The sequence below is a fragment of the Papio anubis genome, chromosome 6 (assembly GCF_008728515.1).
Source record: "Papio anubis isolate 15944 chromosome 6, Panubis1.0, whole genome shotgun sequence".
Taxonomy (NCBI): Eukaryota; Metazoa; Chordata; class Mammalia; order Primates; family Cercopithecidae; genus Papio; species Papio anubis.
This window is the reverse complement of record NC_044981.1, coordinates 124,328,634-124,349,961: the sequence shown is the minus strand read 5'-3', so window position 1 is coordinate 124,349,961 and position 21,328 is coordinate 124,328,634. Positions and strand designations below refer to the sequence as shown.

The window sequence follows — 21,328 nt, the reverse complement described above, 5'->3', positions numbered from 1 at the left end:
GGGAGGCTGAGGCAGGAGAATTGCTTGAACCCAGGAGGCGGAGGTTGCAGTGAGCTGAGATCGCACCACTGCACTCCAGCCTGGGCAACAAGAGTGAAACTCCGTCTCAAAACAAAAAATTATATATACATACATACACACACACACACACACACACACACAAATACAATGCACCTAGTCACCCCAGAGCTCTGATGAAGATGTACAAAGACATAAATGTTTTCATGCCTGCTAACACAACATTCATTCTGCAGCCCATGGCTTAAACAGTAATTTTGACTTTCAAGTCATAATTTTGTAATGCACTTTGTAAGGCCAAAGCTGCCATAGACAGTGATTCCTCTGATAGATCTGAGCTAAGTTAAGTTGGAAACCTGAAAAGGATTCACCACTCTAGCACAGTAAGAACAATTTTAATTCATGGGAGAAGGTCAAAATATCAACATTAGTAAGAGTCTGGAAGAAACTGATTCCAGCTCTCGTAGATAACTTTGAGAGGATCGAGACTGAAGTGAAGGAAGTGACTCCAGATGTGGTAGAAACAGCAAGGAACTAGAATTAGAAGTGGAGCCTGAAGATGTGGCTGAATTGCTGCAATCTCATGATCAAACTTGAACAACGAGGCATTGCTTCTTACAGACGAGCAATGAAAATGCTTTCCTGAGATGGACTCTACTAGTGAAGATGCTGTGAACATTGTTAAAATGACAACAAAGGATTCAGAATATTATATAAACTTAGTTGATAAAGCAGCAGCAGGGTTTGACAGACTGACTCAAATTCTGAGAGTAGTTCTACTGTTGGTAAAATGTTACTAAACAGTATTATGTGCTACAGAGAAATCTTTCAAGAAAGGAAGGATCTGTCAATGTGGCAAATGTCACTGTTGTCTTATTTTAGGAAATTGCCACAGTCATTCTTACCTTCAGCAACCACCACCCTAATCAGTCAGTAGCCATCGACATCGAGGCAAGAACTTTCACCAGCAAGAAGATTACAACTGTCTGTAGGCTCAGATCATCCTTAGTATTTTTTAGCAATCAGGTATTTTTACACTGTACCTTTTTTTTTTTTTTTTTTTTTTTTACATAATGCTATTGCATACTTAGTAGACCACAGCACAGTGTAAACATAACTTTTATAGGTGCTGGAAAACCAAAAAATTCATGTGACTTGCTGTATTACAATATTCACTTTATTGTAGTGGTCTGGAACTATAGCTGCGATATCCCTGAGGTATGTCTTTAGACAGAACAAACTACAAAAAGACAACTACAAACAAGTGTAGACCACTTAGGTGCTGCTCAAACTTGATGGGATTTATCTGATTTTAAGATGTAATGTACAGAAATAATTATTTATACTTTTTCTTTTATTAATAATATTTTGAATTTCTAAAAAATATATGTAATTAACGATGCTGAGGATTTACAAGTCAGTTTATTTAAGGTGTAGGCTATGAGTTTTTAAAAAGTCTTGCCAAGTAGATAGTTTCTTAGTATAAACTACCAAAAATTATGCATAAAGGGATTCCTTTAGATGAGGCCTTTTCTGCTTAGAGAATATGTACGTGGATAGGTTCAGTAGCCAAGTGTAATATATATATCAAGAAAATAATCCTATCTGATTCTAAAAGATGAAACCTCATAATATGATGTTCAGATACATTTTTGTACAGATTTAAGATAAAAGAAAAAATTCAAAATGTCCAATTGACTGAAACGAAAGGCAACAAATTTTAGTTTATCAGGTAAGTTTTGGAAGTAAGCATTAAATATCATACCTTGATTTTAAAGTGTTACATATTGGCTAGTCTCCATTTTATTACTATTAATAATAGTCTATTATTTATGGATTTTGAAATAAAAACTGCATATAATTTAGCATAATATATCTTTCTAATTCATGGAAGTCCTCTCTATGGTTAGGTTTTTTAAAAAATCCAAACCCCCAGGCAACTTGGGCAATGCCTTTTGGACAGGGTGCATCTTTCCTAGCGAATGCCTTTCCTTTGGGCCATCATTTTTTTTTTGTCTAATTTGTTTGTTACACTTCCCCTGTATATCTAGAAGACGACTCATTTTAAAGAAAATATGAAGTATCTATTTTTGATCATCATTACCTACGTATGATTTGATAATCTTGGTAAAAAAAACCTTGGTAGTTTTTAAAGTTTTTTTTTTTTTTAAGTTTTTTTAAAGAAACCTTGGTAGTTTAAGACTTCCAAATCAGAGTCCTTATAAGTATAAAATACTGGGAAAAAAGGCAAGATCAACCAGAAGTCCTGAAAGGACAGAACAAATAAATATGTAATCCAATATTTTTGCTAAATAAAACTGTATATAAACGTTAACTCCTCATTCTATCCAGTAATCCTCCAACTAGCCTACCTATAAAACTAGAGTCCTTGTCTAATTATCTTTTTTTTTTTTTTAAACTAGCTCTTCGATATGGTTGTCTCAGTTGACCTCCAGTTCTAATCCAGGTCATGTCATCGACCGCAATGATATTGACTGTCTCGTGTCTGGCAACAGTCACAACCCAGACAATGTGCGGAAAGCTATTTTCTTCCCTCTAGCATTAGCGGCAGTTCCATGTCACATGTAAAAGAAATGAACGTGGATTCCAGGGATTTTAATCAGTGATTTAAAAAATACTATAATTACAAAAGAGATGATTTATCTAGCTTGCCAGATCATTCCAGTAAGATCAAAGAAACAACTGAGCTATTGGCTTCCATACTGGTTGGTTCAGGAATGAAAGTGATAAAAATTCGTAACTCTCGTTCTAGACGTCATATGACATACACACACAGACAATGCATATGGAATACTTATATGTATCCGCATCTTTATTTGGACCACACTATCCTTCTGATCTTACGAAGGGCCTAAATGCCTGTCTTTAAAGTCACTCCTTGAAGGCACATCTCCTAAAAAGACCAGTTAAAGTATAAATGTTGCTGGAGTGCTTTAGGAAATTACTCCATAAACTATCTACTGAACATATGAGTACAGATTGGTTTCCAAATTAGTTAGCTGTCACTTCAAGAATGGAAAAAAGAGTCTGAAAGAATAAGACATAAACTGAGAGGAGAGAGAGAAAGCACACAGGTGTCCTTAAGGTAGGTTGAGGGAAGGTGCCTAGAGACAGGTAGCCACAGAGGAACCAGGCCAATAATAGCAGCAGCATGTAGGGCACGAACCAAAGACAGACTTCACAATCCCCCAGGAGCAGCTGCAGTCTTGCCTTTGTTTGCAATAAACCAATCCATGATAGAACAGGGCGAACACCTGTATACCATCTGGGTCACTGTGGCTGCCTGCAGCAAAGGCAGAACATTGCTATTCTCATCTGACTTTTGCTACAGCATAGAAGGCGGAGAATATGTACTATAAAAGTGGATGGCCATAAAGGAGAAAATGCCAGCTAAAGAAAAGTGAGTCTGTGCTCTCTAATACAAGGCATTCAATCAGGGGTGTTTGGGAAAACAAACAGAGAAGCACACGGTCTGTAGCATAGCACCCAGAAGCTGACGTGCAACCTCAAGGTGCTATCACAGATACATCACTATTACTGGTTACACTCATTTTGACTAAAAGACTAACTGCAAACTTTAGAAATAATGACTCTGAGTTTCTAGAGTATAACTTTTGAGAGTAAATAAAAACATCAGGTGAAAGTAACTATTAGGAAATAAGCCCACAGGTTGGCCAAAGAGGAAAGGACACATTTCAAGACAGGTAGTATTAAGTTTCCTATAATAATGACCACAGTAGCTATTATGTTTATGGTAGTACCAGGTACTAACCAAGTACCAAGGGCCTCACATGCATAAATTGTCCTCAAACAACCCTAAGAGGTAGGTTCTATTAACATCACCAAGCCCGTTTGTTAAATGAGGAAGTAGACTCAGAGAGATGAAGTTAACTGAGGTCACCCGCAGAGCAAGTGGCAGAGTTAGGGTTCAACCAAGCCGGTTGGCACTGGAGTCCTTAGTCCTAACCCAGGAGCTATGCTATGGTGCCTCTGCAGACATTCTGGTATCATGGGCCCTATTAGAAAACAGTGAGAGGAAGTTAATCTAGAAAGAAAATGAAAGGATTATCCAAAGCATTTATAAAGATAACCAGAAACAAAATGGATAAGTAATTAAACAATCCTCTTCACCAGCCAAAACATTTTTTTTTTTGTTTTCATCACAGGTTGAACATAAAGGATTAAGAATAAAGAAGCTATGAAATTGTGTCACTGAAAGTAATAAAGGCACTATCGAACATAAATGACTATTTCCTATATTTACCAATAATCCCAGACTGTAGTTTCTGATGACAAAATGCCACCAGTAGTGTCATTATAGTTACAGTGGAAGTCCATATTCATAATTTGATGTCCTAGAATGACTTTTCTGTTTCATGAAAACTCAAGATATAAATGACAAGTAAATTTAATTGTGGGAATAACCAATGCTCCATGTCACATAGCGATGATGAGGTAACTATGAATTTCTATCTTCCCAGTTAATCGTTTTCATGTAAGCTCTTCCCTCTCCTTGTACCTTCTCCCCAAAATTCAATCAATTCTCTCTCTCCATGGGATGTTAAGATCTGCACATAATGCCTCATTCAGGAAGGAAGCTGGCCCGTTGGGGCACCAAACGGCTATCAGAATGTATCGATTTTATAAGCACCACGAATGAGGTTAGCGCAGTAAGGCCGAGTGGCAGTGAGGGGCAACAGAATACAGTTCTGATGAGCCATACCTAGCTCCTTCTGTATGTTGTCAGGGACTCCTGTAATAGTCTTTCTCCTTTTGACTTTCTTCGGTCGTCTTACCAGAGAGTCTGTGTAAATTAGAGACCGCCGAAGGCTGGCCTGGCGATCGAAATTCTCCCCTAATGTAGAGTAGTAGAACAAGCAAAGCAATGTTATTTTCAAGCAAGCTGACACCATGCACTTTATTCCAGAAGCTTGTTGTAAAATTATAAGAAGGTATTAATAATGTTAGCCAGTCATATGATGATGAATGCTGAAGGGCAAAAAAGGAAGGAAAGCACATTATCACAGTAAGGCTGTTTTCCAAGTTCTACCTTCCAAAGGAAGCACCTTGATCTCATTTTCAAATGAGCTGGAGTAGCAAATGCAAATTTAATAACACACTGGAAGAGTTATTCTGTGTTATTTAACAAAACAAAATTTTGGAAGTATTTCATATATATGCTCTGGTCACCAAAACCACTCTACATTAGCGTGTAGGTGGCGACGGAATGAGTATTTTTCATTCATATGGTCATCTTGCAGAGATCAACACTAATGTCTTGCTTTATGTGATGAAATAAGTAACTTAATAAAGATTTCTTGAATGAAAAGCTTTTTCTTCAATCAAGGAGGCTGACAATTTGGATAGACTGTGGTAATTGCTGTGGTGTGACATACAACTGTAGTGAAAAATGAAACGCCTTATCATGATAAAGTACTTTTACCACAATGAGACCCAGTAGCACTGCTGTTGTTAAAGGTGAACTGCTTCTATTTCATAATTATTTTTCAAAGTTGATCTTAATTCAGACATTTCAGGTGATTTTGCAATCAAACCTGGAATGCCACATCATGGGACTTCTTTTTTTCCTTCTAGAGTATCAGTGTGTTTGATTAACACATCATGAGAAACCATACAATAATAAAGTATATAACAGCATCTGTTATTGATTGGTCTATTTTAAATTACCTGGCAGTTTAAAGTCTTACAGCACTGACCTTTTTGAATGGTTATTCTCCTCAAAAAGTTATTTTTAAATATACATATATATACACATACACATTACAAACTTCCATCATTTTATGCATAAAAGTATAAAAACGTTCACTCTTAGCATTACTGACACACATTCAATGTAGGTATGTTGTGGACAATGTAACTTCTATTTTGGTAAGAAAAAATTGGGAACCTTATCTAATGAAAAGAGAGAATAAAACATCTGAATGATCAAAACACATTTCCCCTGCTGAGGAACAAACTTATGTAAATGCTTGCAAACTTACAAACGCTTACAACCTTGTCACTAATGGAGAAAAACAGAAATGACTGAGAGAAAACCCTTAAATACCAGAAGGTGCCAATGCTGCGAAAAACTGGGTCACTAAGTGCAATGGCATAAATGGTGCATGTGAGAGGCAAGTCACAATGCAGTGCTTCATTAATTCCCTGCAGCAGAAAAAACTTCCTTGTATCAAAACATTAAGAACCGACAAAACATTAACAGAAAGTTGCACTTAAGCCAGTGTGGTGGCCCATACCTATAATCCCAGCATGTTGGAGGGCTGAGGTGGGTGGATCACTTGAACTCAGGGGTTCAAGACCAGCCTAAGCAACATGGTGAAACCCCGTCTCTACCAAAAATACAAAACAGGTATCTGGGTGTGGTGGTATGTGCCTGTAGTCCCACTTACTCAGGAGGCTGAGGTGGGAGGATCGCTTGAGCCTGGGAGGCGGAGGTTGCAGTGAGCCAAGATTGCGCCACCGCATGCCAGCATGGGCGACAGAGTGAGACCTCCATCTCCAAAAAAAAAAAAAAAAATTAAAAGAAAGTTGCATTTAGTCTCCAGTTTTGCTTCCTAGACAAAAGATAAAATCACCCAAGCTCCAAGAAAATTAAGAAACAAACCATTTGAGGATGAACATCTAAGACACACGTCATTGAAGGCACCAAATGCTTGATCTTGCATCATGACCTAAAAAAAGTCTGTATCTTCTGCTGGATTATACATTTTTTGAGGGTACAGACTGTGATGCATGTACTTTAGCATCCCCCATGGCACTCAGCTAATGCCTGGCACAAAGCAGTTATTCAATAAATATCTGTTGAATTTAATCACTGCCTTTAATTGAAAAATGGCATTCATCAGTCATGGTTACTATTTAGAAATATACTTGAAAGTCTCTGGGCATACTCTGGCTCTGGAGGCTGCCCGATTAACAAATTGTTCATTGCTCAATTAAACTATGTTAAATTTAAAACCAAAAAAAAAAAGAAATAAACTTGGATAGCTCAAACACCAGTATAAAGCCAGTTTGTAAAAATTCTTTAAGTATGTTTATCCAATACACTTATCTTCCAGGTGGAAGAGTTGTTATCCCACATAGCAGATTATAGAACATATTTATATGTACATATTAATTTAAATATTTTTTCCTCTTCAAGTTTTAGAACATGCTGAGTGCCCACAAGACTATAACTAAAGGGATTAAATCAGTTTTCAAGCCAGCAGCTCATGGTGCTAACATTCTACCTCTATGCATGGTGGGCTGAACTCTGGATTTGAAATGATGTATTTATTGCCACTTTTTTTTTCCTGCTGAGCCTTACTAGGAAAATCAAACTAGAGGCTCAATGCTCACCCCAACGAATGAGCACATGACAGTTCCCTAGAGGAATTTTTTTTTTAATCTCAAATATCTTCTAGGACTTTAGAAATATATAATTTAAAGAGCAGGAAGCTGTATAACCTATGTCAATTCAACCACTAAAAGTGAAAATTTTAAATGTATTGTTTCTTTATAACAGATTAGAAAAATAATTCTTTAAGAAATATGTGTGTATATATGTGAACACACAGATGTAGAAATGGATCAATATGTGATTAGGTATTATATTTACTTTTAGCATTTCTGCAAAATGTTAATCATTTGATTAAAAGTAAATTACATTTTGACATAACTCATATTGCTCTTTGTTTATTGTTATTCACCTTTCCTGTGTAGCATTTTAAAGGCCTCTCTTTAAACTCTAATTCATCTCTACTTAGTCATCAGATAGGATAGAATTAAAGCTCAGAGACATGACACTGTCTTCTGTTGTGACAATGTAATTCATTGGAAGTAATTCTTCATTCTTGAAACTCTACTCTATTTTAAATCTCTTAATCTCAAGATAATGCATTTCACCTTAATTCCATTAAGGATTGTCATATTTCATTGCACAATCTTCTTATCTTATAATATTATTTCATAGGCACTTAATTATATATAATGTAATTACATTTCTGCTGCATTTAATCAATCAAATAGTGTAATTCATTTTCTTATAGAAAAAAGCAGCCATGTATTTCATTGACCAGCAAACATTATACTTTGTTCTAAAACATAGTTATACTTTTAAAAATAATCTTTAAAAAATATTATCTAGGTAAATAAGAAGCATATTCAGAAAGATCAATAACATTGTTTGCTGAGAAAATGGCTTAAAATGTCCTGCTATTCTTTTAAGATTTAAGTAAAATAAATGTGGAAAAATATATACTGAACTGAAAATAATTCATGTACTTATTTATTAAATTTCTATGGAATTTAAAATATGAGTTCTAAATGTAATTTCTAAATATCCGGGAAGGTTTTAAAAAAACTCTGCAGTGACTATGAAGATGCTATTAGCCCCTTACAAGCTCACCAATGCCATGGCAAAAAGCTTTCTAAAGCTTTCTAACAGCAGTAGCCTCAGAAGCACAGCAAGGATGCTATGGGTTTCCAGAGTAAATGTTCAGGAACACTCATTCTTTTTGATCACCTAGTTTTTTTTGTCAGCTTCTGGCCTTAAGGGCCCTGCTTATCAATGACCACTATTAGTCATCTATTTCCATCGAACATACAATTCAATTAATAGTTGAAGCTATTAACTCTTCACATGTCTATTTTCACTTTGTGCCCTCCCCAAACCATTAACCCATGCTCCTTGTGGTCTATGGAGGTGATAAAGCAGGAAAATTTTGATTCTTTTTTTTTTTGAGGTGAAGTTTTGTTCCTTTTTGCCCAGGTTGGAGTGCAATGGTGCAATCTCTTGGCTCACTGAAACCTCTGCCTCCTGGGTTCAAGCAATTCTCCTGCCTCAGACTCCAGAGTAGCTGGGATTACAGGCATGTGCCACCATGCCCCGCTAATTTTGTATTTTTAGTAGAGACAGGGTTTCACCATGTTGGCCAGGCTGGTCTCGAACTCCTGAACTCAGGTGATCCGCCCACCTCAGCCTCCCAAAGTGCTGGGATTACAGGTGTGAGCCACTGTGCCCAGCCAATTCTGCTATCTTTTTAGCAGCTCTCCTAAGTTCATGAAAGATCATCTTTGAATTGTATGTACCTTGTTGTCACCTTAATTGTCACAAATGATTACAGGCTGAGTATAATATTCCATAAGAACTTGAATTTCAGGTTTGGCAATTAATATTTGTAGTCTAGCTTAATATAACATATTCTGAAAATTTTATATTCAGAAGAAATTTTGAATAAGTAATGTCTTCTTTTTTCTACTTTAGGAAATTTCTAGAAAATCTATCATTAGAAACATCACAAAATAATTATTTCTTTACTTCTGTAAATATTACTTAACCCTTTAGAAGGGAAATATATACTTTTTCTTCATACCTAGGACCACATTTACAAGATGTTTCTATATAACCAAAGGCTTACTAAAAAGCAATTTAATTAAAAGAGACACTCTTAAGATGAATGGTTGGACCACTGAGTTCTTTGACACCAGTGTTTGGCGACATAGTCTTCTGACCCAACAAGCAGTAGATATTTCATATGCACACATATATGTAGTTTCAATATTCCTTTCATTAAACAAAGAGCATGAAGTTGGACCACAGCTATTCACCTTTGATACAACAATGAAATGCTAACAGCGTATATCAAAAAGCTGTAGTCATTCTCCCAAGTACATTCTGAACCTGTCTGGCTAGCAAAGCGTACCAGTTATGTTAATAGGCACCACATCAGCCTGGACCGTTTGGGCTTGCTGTCGCATCTTCTCTTCTGGTGTTGGCAGTGGAAGCGACTTGGTCCAGTTCGTCTGAGTATTAAGGTCGGAGAAGTCACTTGAGGTTGGTGTTTTAGGTCTCCTGATGGAAATAAATCTTTCTTCTTCTGATGAAGAGAGAGAACACTGCAGAGAAAAAAGAAGCAGCAGCCACAGTGTATAAAGAGCTGGCAGAAACATTTTGAAATATATTTCTTATTTTTAAAAAAATTAGATTGGTTTAAAAGAAGCCAAAATAATTGGTCGCTTTTAGGAACAGAGGCAATGGTTTGCTCAGCCTCTTGAGTCTGACCTGTAATACTCATGATTCACACCGGCCTTAGTCTGTAAACTGTGAGGACTGCAAAAGGTTCTGCTGACCCACAAAATCTTTGAAGTCCTTTCTGCTTTCCCTCTATCTACTGTGGTCAGAAAGTTCATGGAATGGCTGGCATGGTGGCTCATGCCTGTCATCCCAGCACTTTGGGAGGCAGAGGTGGGTGGATCACTTGAGGTCAGGCGTTCAAGACCAGCTGGCCAACATGGTGAAACCCTGTCCCTACTAAAAATAAAAAAATTAGTCAGGGGTGGTGGTGAGCACCTGTAATCCCAGCTACTTGGGAGGTTGAGGCAGGAGGATCGCTTGAACCTAAGAGGCAGAGGTTGCAGTGAGCCAAGATCATGCCACTGCACTCCAGCCTGGGCAACAGAGTGAGACTCTGTCTCAAAAAAAATTTTTAAAAAGAAAGAAGGAAAGAAAGCTCATGGGTTTAGTTTAACGTTAGAAGCCTGGAGAAAAACAACATGGCTGTGGCCATCAGTTTCCATTTTTATTAAAATTTAGTTTTGCTCAAAGTAATTTCTAGCCTCAATCTTATTTCCTTCAGGCTCTGACTTCAAGGACATTTCAAAAATGATAGAGCTATTGTTGTTCAACTACTTGTGCTCTTGTGAAGCCATTTATATGGGAGAAAATCAGTGTGAAATTGTTAAATTATAAGGAGTTGACTAAAGCTCTGCTCTGAGCCATATCAAAATTCTATGAAAACATTTCTAGCATTGTCTGTTTTGATACAGATTAACATCCTCACTGAAGAGCCCTTCAGTATTCAGAAAGAAATACCTTTCTTTCCCATAACACCTTAAAAACTATAATCAAGAAAGTTGTGTTGGCAAGCATTTTATGATTGTGTTGGCAAGCATTTTATGATGGACTTCAACCTGGCTCCATGGCAGCTGGTTCTGTGACTAAGATGCTCCGAGAAGGCCGAATGAGTGCAGGGTGCTTAGGAACACAACAAAAAAGGGTAATCGACTTTTGTGGGGGAAATAACAGCTTGTAATAAAAAATAAATGTGTAAGAACTGCTCTTTAAGTCTGAAGCATTTAAACGGAATTACCACTTATGAAAGTAAAGCTTTTAGAAAGAATTTTGCTGGAAAATAAAAAGTCAGTGAACCTTCCCAAAGGGAATACCTGTACAACCAGCACCGAGTTCAATACACCTCCTACCCCAACCACATATCCCCAAACGAGGGTAACTGTTATCCCAGCTTCTAATACCACAGCTTGGTTTTGCCTATATTTGAACTTCCTGTAAAGGGAATCACACTGTCTGTTCTCTTTTGTGACCTATTTATTTCATTTAACATTATGTTTCATCTAACTTTACAAGGCATGTTTTAATCTTTCTGGATTTAATGCAAGTCTCTAAGAGGACACAGATGAGAAATATAAAGAAATGCATTGGTTAGAAATTTCAGGCCAGGCACGGTGGCTCACGCCTGTAATCCCAGCACCCTGGGAGGCCAAGGCGGGTGGATCACCTGAGGTCGGGAGTTCGAGACCAGCCTGACAAACATGGAGAAAACCTGTCTCTACTAAAAATACAAAATTAGCTGGACATGCTGGCGCACACCTGTAATCCCAGCTACTGGGGAGGCTGAGGCAGGAGAACTGCTTGAACCCAGGAGGCAGAGGTTGCAGTGAGCCGAGATTGCACCACTGCACCCCAGCCTGGGAAACAAGAGCAAAATTCTGTCTCAAAAAAAAAAAAAAAAAAAATTCAAACACAAGAACACTGTCATCACTGTTTATTGCAACTGCATTCATCTTGCTGCAAAAATCTGTATTTATTCTACAACCACTGGAGCTCTATAAATCTGAAAAAGACTATGTAAGAGCTAATGAAAATAGTTTGCTATAGGGGATAGGGCCCTAGACTAAGAATCCAAAGACCTGAGTCTCTTCCTAAACTTTGATGTTTCCTTTGCTGTAAAATGGGGCTACCCAGCCTACCTTTGTGCATCCACAGAGGTGCTCTTAAGACCTAATAAGATGATAAATGTGAAAGTGTCTATGACTGTTAAATATCGTGGATATGGGCCAGGCACAGTGGCTCATGCCTGGAACCCCAGCACTTTGGGAGGCTGAGACGGGCAGATCACAAAGTCAGGAGATTGAGACCATCCTGGCCAAAATGATGAAACCCCGTCTCTACTAAAATTAAAAAACAAAAAAAATTAGCTGGGCGTGATGGTGTGCACCTGTAGTCTCAGCTACTCGGGAGGTTGAGGCAGGAGAGTCGAGATTGTGCCACTGCACTCCAGCCTGGCAACAGAGCGAGACTCTGTCTCAAAAAAAAAAAAAAAAATCATGGATATGAAGGTGGTGCTGACATAAATATTACTTTAGAAAAGCAAAGTCATGAACTGACATGTGCTCACTTTTTTTTTCTTTTACCAAGAAGACTAATAATAATAAAGGTATGTGGAAAAGATAAATCATATAATTAGATATCTCAATACATTTACTTGATGTTCTTAATACATAAAACACATAAAATGATCATCCAGTTTCTTTTCCACCTAAGGAAAATGTGAAATAATGTTTGTAATTAAATTGACAAATATACTCAATTTATAAACTGAGCATGTTGTTGGTGTCTTATAATACTAAATTGCACTATAACCATTGATACTTGATCTGATTCTGGTTAAAGGGGTCAAAACTCACACAGATCCTTAAAGACAATCAAAGGGGTTTTGAGTCAGCAGCAGCTAAGCCATACTGATGTAAACCAATTATTTCCAGCCTTTTTGCAGTTGTGACACTTGTTAAGTTTGATTTGTAACACATATTCTCTACCCTTAAGATGCACACACACACACACACTTAAAATTAATATCACTGAAGAATTTCATGGCAGTTTGTATAAAGGCCACATGTCTGAGTTTGAATCTCAAGCTAGTAAATTAGAGGATTACTCCAATTTCCCGTTACATACACATAAATATAATTTTTCAGGCAACCTTGAATTATAGTATAAAGCTTGAAGGCAATAAGAAGCAAATCCTAACCAGAAACGTTTAAAGGAAAGAAAAATAACGCTTTCAGGCTACAGCTCTCTATGCCCTGTAGCAAGGGCTCCCTTTTCCACATGACGTCTACTGTGGGAGCAGGATGAAGCACTGTCTACCGTTTGTAAGCATCTCAATGGTGCTCATCAGCCCCACTAACCTACTTTTCTTCTAGTTGACTGATAGTGTCAGAATCGATAACTCTCATAATGAAACAGCACTTCCCCGTAGGGACAATCACCAGGGATCACTCCAGCATGACAACTGACAAAGAGAGTCCATTTTGTAAAGTGCTCCTTTCTCTTACAAGAAAATTTCCCAGCCAAGCAGGGCACAGATAGAGTTATACACAAATGTGACTGTTAGGTCTCACACTCTACTAAAGGACAGTAAAACACCAGGATGGATGACTTCCAGGATGATATGACTCTCATGCCTCCCAGTGTATATAAACACAGCAGGGGCACAGAAACACCCCCCTCATTTCAATAGCAGAACACAACATGATTAGCCTATTAAGATGGACATAGTAATACCGGATTATTACACGGGCCTCTTAACTATCTCCATTTTTCTGCCCTTGTTGACCATCCTCCCCTGCTCCTCCCCTTCTAATTGTCTACTCTCAACACGGCAGGCAAAGGGATCGTTTTAGAAATGTAAGTCAGATCATGTTGCTCTTCTGTTCAAACCCTCCAAAGTCTTTACTATGACCTCCAAGACCCTACATGATCTACCAGCCGGCCACTGTTATCTCCCTGACTGCATTTCCTACTGTTCTCTCCCATATTAATTCTACTCCAGCCACGCCATCCTCCATGCTGTACCTTGTACCTTCCATGCACACTCCTGCCTCAGGGCCTTTGCACTTGTTGTTCCATGGCCTGAAATGCTCCTCCTGTAGACATCCACACAGGTAGCCCCTTCTTTTTCTTTAGGTCCCCTTAAGAGTCCTCTTTTATTGAGGTCTTACCTGTTCATCCTATTCAATTTCAACCTCTTTCTAATATTTTGTATCCCCTTTCCCTTCTCTCTTTTTTCTCTTTAGTACACACAACTTGTACACATACATTTTATTTATGTATCTTGACTCTCCGACAAGAATATAAGTTCCATGAAGCTTTGAATCAAAATTGCATAGAAGGTTATTTCAGAATTTGAGCTTCAGAAGGCCCACCATTTAGTAACTGATGGCTATATGCCTTGCCCTTGGTGGGGGCTTTATAGAATGTATCTCATTTAATCTTCACGGTGTTTGCCTTAATAATAAGGAAGTGGGGACTCAAAGGAGTAAAGTAACTTGACTTTTGGAAAGTTCACAAGTGGGCAGTTGAGATTAGAAACCAGAACTGACCCCAAAGTCTCTCCTGTGAAACAGTGTAAAATAACAATGTGGCAATATTTACAATAAATTACTAGGTCTTCCGGTCTCAAAACAAAATCTCCCTTTATAGCTGTAAATAAGAACAAAACCTTTTGAAACTCTATACAAGAAAAAAAAAAAAAAACTCTGTGTACCAGCACATCCTGGCACTGTCATTTACTAGCTGTATGTTTTGATCAACTCAATCTCCCCATACAGAGAACAGAATGACCCAACTAGCATTCAAATGCTTCATGTTAATGAAATCCCTCAATATAGGGTGACTTTTTAAAAAATTGAGTTTTAAATTGCCTTGCTCTCAGAACTTAAATGTAGTTTTGGGATCTGCCAGTTGGTCAATAATGTTCACCAATACCCCATATCCTGGTCCTGGACGGAATGGAGAGTCACAAATGAAACATAAGCCAGATTCCTTGTGTCAAATTGCTTCATTCAGAAAGGGAGAGAAACAGGCAACACTGACAGTTACTTTGTAGTTTCTGGATGCTGGAAGACCTGCATTTTAGAGACTTCTAGATTCTACCCAGAAACCAGACAAGCTCCCACCAGACGGACAGTGTGGGGCCTGAAGCAGGGCCGCCTTCCCATGTATTCTCATATGAAATACGCTCTCTTTCTCAGAACAGCGAGCTGATCCAAAAGTGGGATTAACTAAGAAACACAGATTAGTTCAGTCTTTTTTGTTTTGATTTGTTAGTAAAAGTTAGAAAATTGAATTATAGCCAGAGCTAAACTTAGTATTCATTTAGAATAATTACATGAAAATAGAGAACAGATGACACTATATAGAACATATCAACTATATAGAACTATATAGTTGGTATCTTTAAGAAGACAGCAACATACATTCTAGTCCTTTTTGGAAGACACTTAGTCTTTGATGCTCTTCCTCCCAGAATTAAACCTCTTGTGTTGACTCTTGGCTTTCAAGATCCTTCATAGTTTCATAGGGTGCCAAAACGTCTGTAGCCTTTTTTGGCTATATGCTTCTTTTGTCTTTAGTAGACTTAAGACACAAGAGACCCTCACTTATTTCTGTTCTCTGTGTATTCCTTTTTTTTTTTTTCCTCCTGGCACCACCAACAACAGAAAAAGTGGGGGGTAGTGGAAATGAATGCATGTAGAAGCACAGTTCATGGTTCATTCAGCAACTCCATGATGGCCAACAGGTGACTTCCACATCCATATTATCAAGTAACTTTAAGTATTCATTCTTTTTTTCTTTTGAGATGAAGTTTCACTCTGTTGCCCAGGCTAGAGTGCAGTGTAGTGGCGCGATCTTGGCTCACTGCAACCTCCGCATCCCAGGTTGAAGCAATTCTCCTGCCTCAGCCTCCCAAGTAGCTGGGATTACAGGCACGTGCCACCATGCCTGGCTAATTTTTGTATTTGTAGTAGAGATGGGGTTTTGCCACATTGGCCAGGCTGGTCTCGAACTCTTGGCCTCAGGTGATCTGCCCGCCTCAGGCTCCAAAAGTTTTGGGATTACAGGTATGAGCCACCGTGCCCCGCCTAATTGTTCATTCTTTCATATGCCTTGTATTAGTCCCTTTACCTTAAATCGAATTGCTTTATCAAGAGCTCTAAACTCTTTTGTTATTGCTGTTTTCGAGATGAGGTCTTGCCCTCTTGCCCAGGCTAGAGTGCAGCAAAGCGATTATAGCTCACGGCAGCCTCAGATTCCCAGGCTCAAGCAATCCTCCTGCCTCAGCTTCCCAAGTAGCTGGGACTATGGATGTGCACCAGCGTGCCTGGCTAATTTATTTATTTTTCATTTATTTTTATTGCATTATTATTTTTTTGAGACAGGGTCTCACCCTATCACCCAGGCCAGAATGCAGTGGCACAATCACAACTCACTGCAGACTCAAACTCCTGGGTTCAAGCCATCCTCCCACCTCAGCCTCCCAAGTAACTAGGATGAGGGGCACAAGCCACCATGCCCGGCTAACTTTTGAAAGCCTTCTGTAGAGATAGGGTCCCGCTATGTTGCCCAGGCTGGTCTTGAACTCCTAGGCTCAAGCCATCCTCCTGCCTCAGCCTCCAAAGTGCTAAAATTACAGGCTCGAGCCACTGCACCAGGCCTAAGAGCTCTAAACTTTCTTATCACTCAGTAAATTAAAATATTTTGGATCTTAACTATCCCATATTAAGCGATCCTTTCCTCAAAGAAAATACTTAATTAGAACATATATGTTTAACTGATATAGTAAATTGTTTGTAATCATATTTTAGTATAACAAATATTTACTATAACAAATTATTTAGTATAACAAATTATAATACATTATGTTATGTATTACAATCACATAACATAATGAATATTCAAGAACTCACTACTCAACCCATGACTTAAAATATTACTAATAACCTGCATCTTCCTCCATGCCCCATCCCATCTCCCTACTTCCCCAGTGGTGATCACTAGCCTGAATTTTGTGTTCCTAATTATTCCTTGTTATATGTGTGCATATGTGTGTGTGTATGTGTGTGCATAAATTTGCTTTGACTTTTACAAAAATAGTATTATTCTCTTTGTGTTTTTCTTACCATTATCTTTCTAAGACACATCCATGTAGTTGTGTGAAACTATAATTCATTCATTTCACTGGGGTATACATTCCACTCCAGTACTAATTCATTCACTTCCATAATTGATAGACAATTGGGTTGTAAAAGACACTCTTTGTATTATTTCAGCAATGCAAAATTCCCCATAAGAGAATGGTTAGGAAGAAAGGGCTGTGGGAAAGGCTCTACTCCCCATACACTCATTACTGGGTGAAAAACATGAGCTCTGGAGTCATAAGTCTAGGTTTAAATCCTGGTTTTGCTTTTAGGGGTAATAGATGTATTCACTGTCTTGATTATGGTAATGGTCTCCTGTGTGTACACATGTCAAAATTTATTAAGTTGTATACTTTAAATATGCATAGGCTTAAATGTGTATAGATTATTTTATGTAAGTTATACTTCAATAAAGGTATTTTAACAAACAAAGATCTTGGTTCAGTATTTAAAAGCTATGTGATCTTAGGCAAGTGATCTAATCTCTCCAAGATACAGTTTTCTCATCCATGATATGGGCATAATCAAAGCTACCTTGCATGGTTGCAATAAATACTGAATATATTCACATACAGCACTGAGCACAGTCCCTGGCACCTGAGACTTTCCATGTGCCAGGTGTTTGGCATCATACTGGAAACACAGAGATCGACAAGATAGGGATGCTGTCCACTAATCTAGAAGAGAAGGCAGGTATGAATAGACCCTGATTATAGAGTAGAAACAGCAAGAGAAACTGGAATGGGTCACTGGAGACACTCTTGCTGGTTTGCAGGCAAAAAGGCCCGGGAATGACCGACCCCGATTCTCTCATTCTTGCCTGCAATGGCATAGAATAAGAAGGTGCCATAACTGCAGAGCAGTGAGCATCGACTCTTTGTGTTTCTACAGTGTCCTGAAGTTACTCGCAGAGACCCAGTAACACATGATTGCATACGGAGTAATCACTTCTCGACTGTAAGCTACTCCAGGCCAAGAACGGGATCCATATACTGAGACCAAGTAGCTCTTAAAAACATTTTTTGGGGAAAAAACAATTGAGTGACGCATACCAGACAAGTCAAAAAGGAGTAAGAGATGACAAAATCGGGCATAATGAGGAGGAATTGGGGTAATTGAGTAATCTAGCCCTTTTGCTTAACCAGCATGGTACAATGAAAAGAAATGAGCTCCAAGGAGCCCCGCCTTCACATGCGCCCTGCAAAGAGCCACCTTCGCATGCTTCCTGCAAGGAGCTCCCGCCTTCGCGTGCCTCCTGGTGCTTTCGAGCTATGTGATCTTGAGAAAGCCATCTCATATTTCTGAGTCTCCATTTCCAGATTAAAATAATAGTAATAGGTATTAAAATAATCTGTTCCATGGGCTGCTTGTGGAAAATAAGATCTAATTTGTGAAAAAGTTCTATATCCTAACGTGTACTGTGATGAACAAGCTAGCAATAGCATAAACAATGGTAGCTCCACACACAGATAACCTGTAAAGCCATGACAATCAGACATTTGTCAGTAGATGCTGAAACCTCTCAAATTTATTGCCTTGGGCAGGAAATTCTATGTGGGTGGAACAAAAGATGATTGGGAGAGTGGCCACATTTTTATAAAAACAGACATTGTCTATTAAATTATTTTCTTTGAAGCATGGTTTGAAATGCCAATCAGCTTAATAACACTTATCATCATTTGAGCATCTACTATGTGCCAGGCACTGTGCTAAGGGTTTCACAACATTAATTTACTTCAACCTTTCCAAGGCAGGTAGGGTAACTATGTAATTTTATCAAACCCAGAACACCTCTGAGACTGAAAGGGGGTGCAATTAATAATTACACAGAAAACAGCTGTAAACCAGGGCTGTCCTAAGCAAACCAGAACATGTGGTTTATATCTCTTTACAGTTGAGGAAACTGAACCTCACAGACGAAAGCAACTTATCCAAGGCCACTGAGGTCTGACAGGTGGAAAAGCTGCCCCAAACCTATGCTCTCAAGCATCATGTTAAATAAGCCTCCTGTGTTTACGGGTATGGCAGCAAGGTTACTGCCTTTTCTTCAAAGTCTTCCTTTGATTTAAACATTTGTTATCAACAAAGCCTAAAACAGAAACTGACATGACAGTTCAAAGAATAACAGGAAATAAGGAAATTTCGAGTTCTATCATTACTATTAAAGCCAACTGTTTACTGCCAAAAATCTAGATCTAATACATCTCTTTAGGGGTGAATTTTACACAAGAGATTGCATAACTCATGATTGATATCCTTTCTGCTAAGACAAAGGGGACTCTGTGAATGTTTCCAGATTCAGTGAACATACCATCAAATACAACTTCCAATAATGGCAGGGGGAAATTCCCTATCGACTCACAGTAAGTATTTTGGCACTGATAACTGACCTCCCTTCAAATGCAAGAACCTCTTTGGCAGTACTTGGCATATGCTGAAAACTGAAATGAGAAAAAAAGTCAAAAATAGAACACAAAGCAATGGCATACTCTTTCATTTCAGAGTTGAATGAAAAGATATTTTCTCGAATTTCTTTCTTTCCCTTTTTTTTTTTTTTTTTTTGGAGACGGAGTATCTTTCACTCAGCTGCCCAGGCTGGAGTGCAGTGGTGCGATCTCAGCTCACTGCAACCTCCGCCTCCCAGATTCAAGCAATTCTCCTGCCTCAGCCTGAGTAGCTGGGCCCACAGGTGCATGCCACCATGTCTGGCTAATTTTTATATTTTCAGTAGAGACAGGGTTTCACCATGTTGGCCAGGCAAGTCTGGAAGTCCTGACTTCAAGTGATTCGCCCACCTCAGCCTCCCAAACTGCTGGGATACAGGCACGCAACACCACGCCTGGCTTATTTTCTGGAATTTCCCTCCCTCCCCCTCCCTTCCTTCCCTCCTCCCCTTTTCTTTTTTTTTTTTTTGAGACAGAGTCTCACTCTTTTACACCCAGGCTGGAGTGCGGTGGCACGATCTCAGCTTACTGCAAGCTCTACCTCCCAGGTCCAAGCAATTCTCCTGCCTCAGCCTCCCCAGTAGCTGGGATTACAGGAGCCCACCACCACACCTGGCTAACTTTTTGTAATTTTAGTAGAGACAGGGTTTCACCGTGGTTAGCCAGGATAGTCTCGATCTCCTGACCTCCTGATCCGTCCACCTTGGCCTCCCAAAGAGCTGGGATTACAGGCGTGAGCCGCCGCGCCCGGCCTATTTTCTGGAATTTTTAAATTGCTTTGCCAACGGCATTTTTTTCAATGCATCATGTTTATGTTTAGATGATATGCATAACATATACAATTGGAAATACTTTAAACAGTTTTCTTCTTGCTACACTATATTCCCACTTTGAACATCAAAGATACGTGTGGATCTCATTAGCAAAACATCTTTCTTCATACCATAACACATAGAGTCCTAGTTGGTATTTCACATTAGGATAATGAGGATAATTATTCTAGAACAATTAGCCAGAGTAAATAACCAGAATAGACGTCCTCTAGGTTCTCTTTTCTAATTTATATGTCCTTAACCTTTGCCTTATTACCAACTCATCTTAAGCACATAATGGATTTTTAATATTTGTTGAATGCAAGTTAGATGATTTTTGTAAGAAATACTTCTTTTAATGTTGATAATTTGTTAACTCATGCATCTCTTCTTCTATATAGTCACTGCTCTTTGTACCATACCCCTCCCCTCAAAACCTATTAGGAAATATAAAAGAAAAGGTTTTCCAGATCGAATTTCCCCTCCAAATTGACTTCTACACACCCTATATTTAAAATGATTCCCTTTGGGAGGCCGAGGTGGGCGGATCACGAGGTCAGGAGCTCAAGACCAGCCTGGTCAACATAGTGAAACTCCATCTCTACTAAAAATACAAAAATTAGCTGGGCGTGGTGGCACGCACCTGTGGTCCCAGCTACTCAGGAGGCTGAGGCAGGAGAATCTTTTGAACCCAGGAGGCAGAGGTTGTGGTGAGTCAAGATTGTGCCACTGTACTCCAGACTAAGCAACAGAGTGACACCTCAACTCAAAAAATAAAAAATAAAAAAAGATCCCAACTGTTTGGGTGATGTTAAGAACATGAACCATGGTTAGGAGTCTTAGTCTTAACATGGAAGACCATACTGCTGACTTGGAGCCCCTTTCAACAGTTACTGGATTCCCACCTGATTTCAAATGACAGCTTGATGATCTATTAAATCCCATGAAGATTTAGGTCTATTTCTAACTTCT

At 38.6% G+C, this 21,328-nt stretch overlaps 1 protein-coding gene across 5 annotated transcripts in view; it reads right to left on the bottom strand.

The window, feature by feature from the left end:
* The window catches only part of NHSL1 (NHS like 1), a 151,156-nt gene that overhangs the window by 15,131 nt on the left and 114,697 nt on the right, over nucleotides 1–21,328 (bottom strand). For 4 of the 5 annotated variants that reach the window (XM_017958280.3, XM_017958284.3, XM_017958283.3 and 1 more), the window contains exons 4-5: nucleotides 9,744–9,936; nucleotides 4,763–4,894 (exon numbers count right to left, since the gene is read on the bottom strand). In XM_017958280.3, coding sequence (XP_017813769.2) covers nucleotides 4,763–4,894; nucleotides 9,744–9,936 — 325 coding nt within the window. The remainder of the gene's footprint in view (nucleotides 1–4,762; nucleotides 4,895–9,743; nucleotides 9,937–21,328) is intronic. The other variant, XM_017958281.3, reaches the window with a different exon arrangement.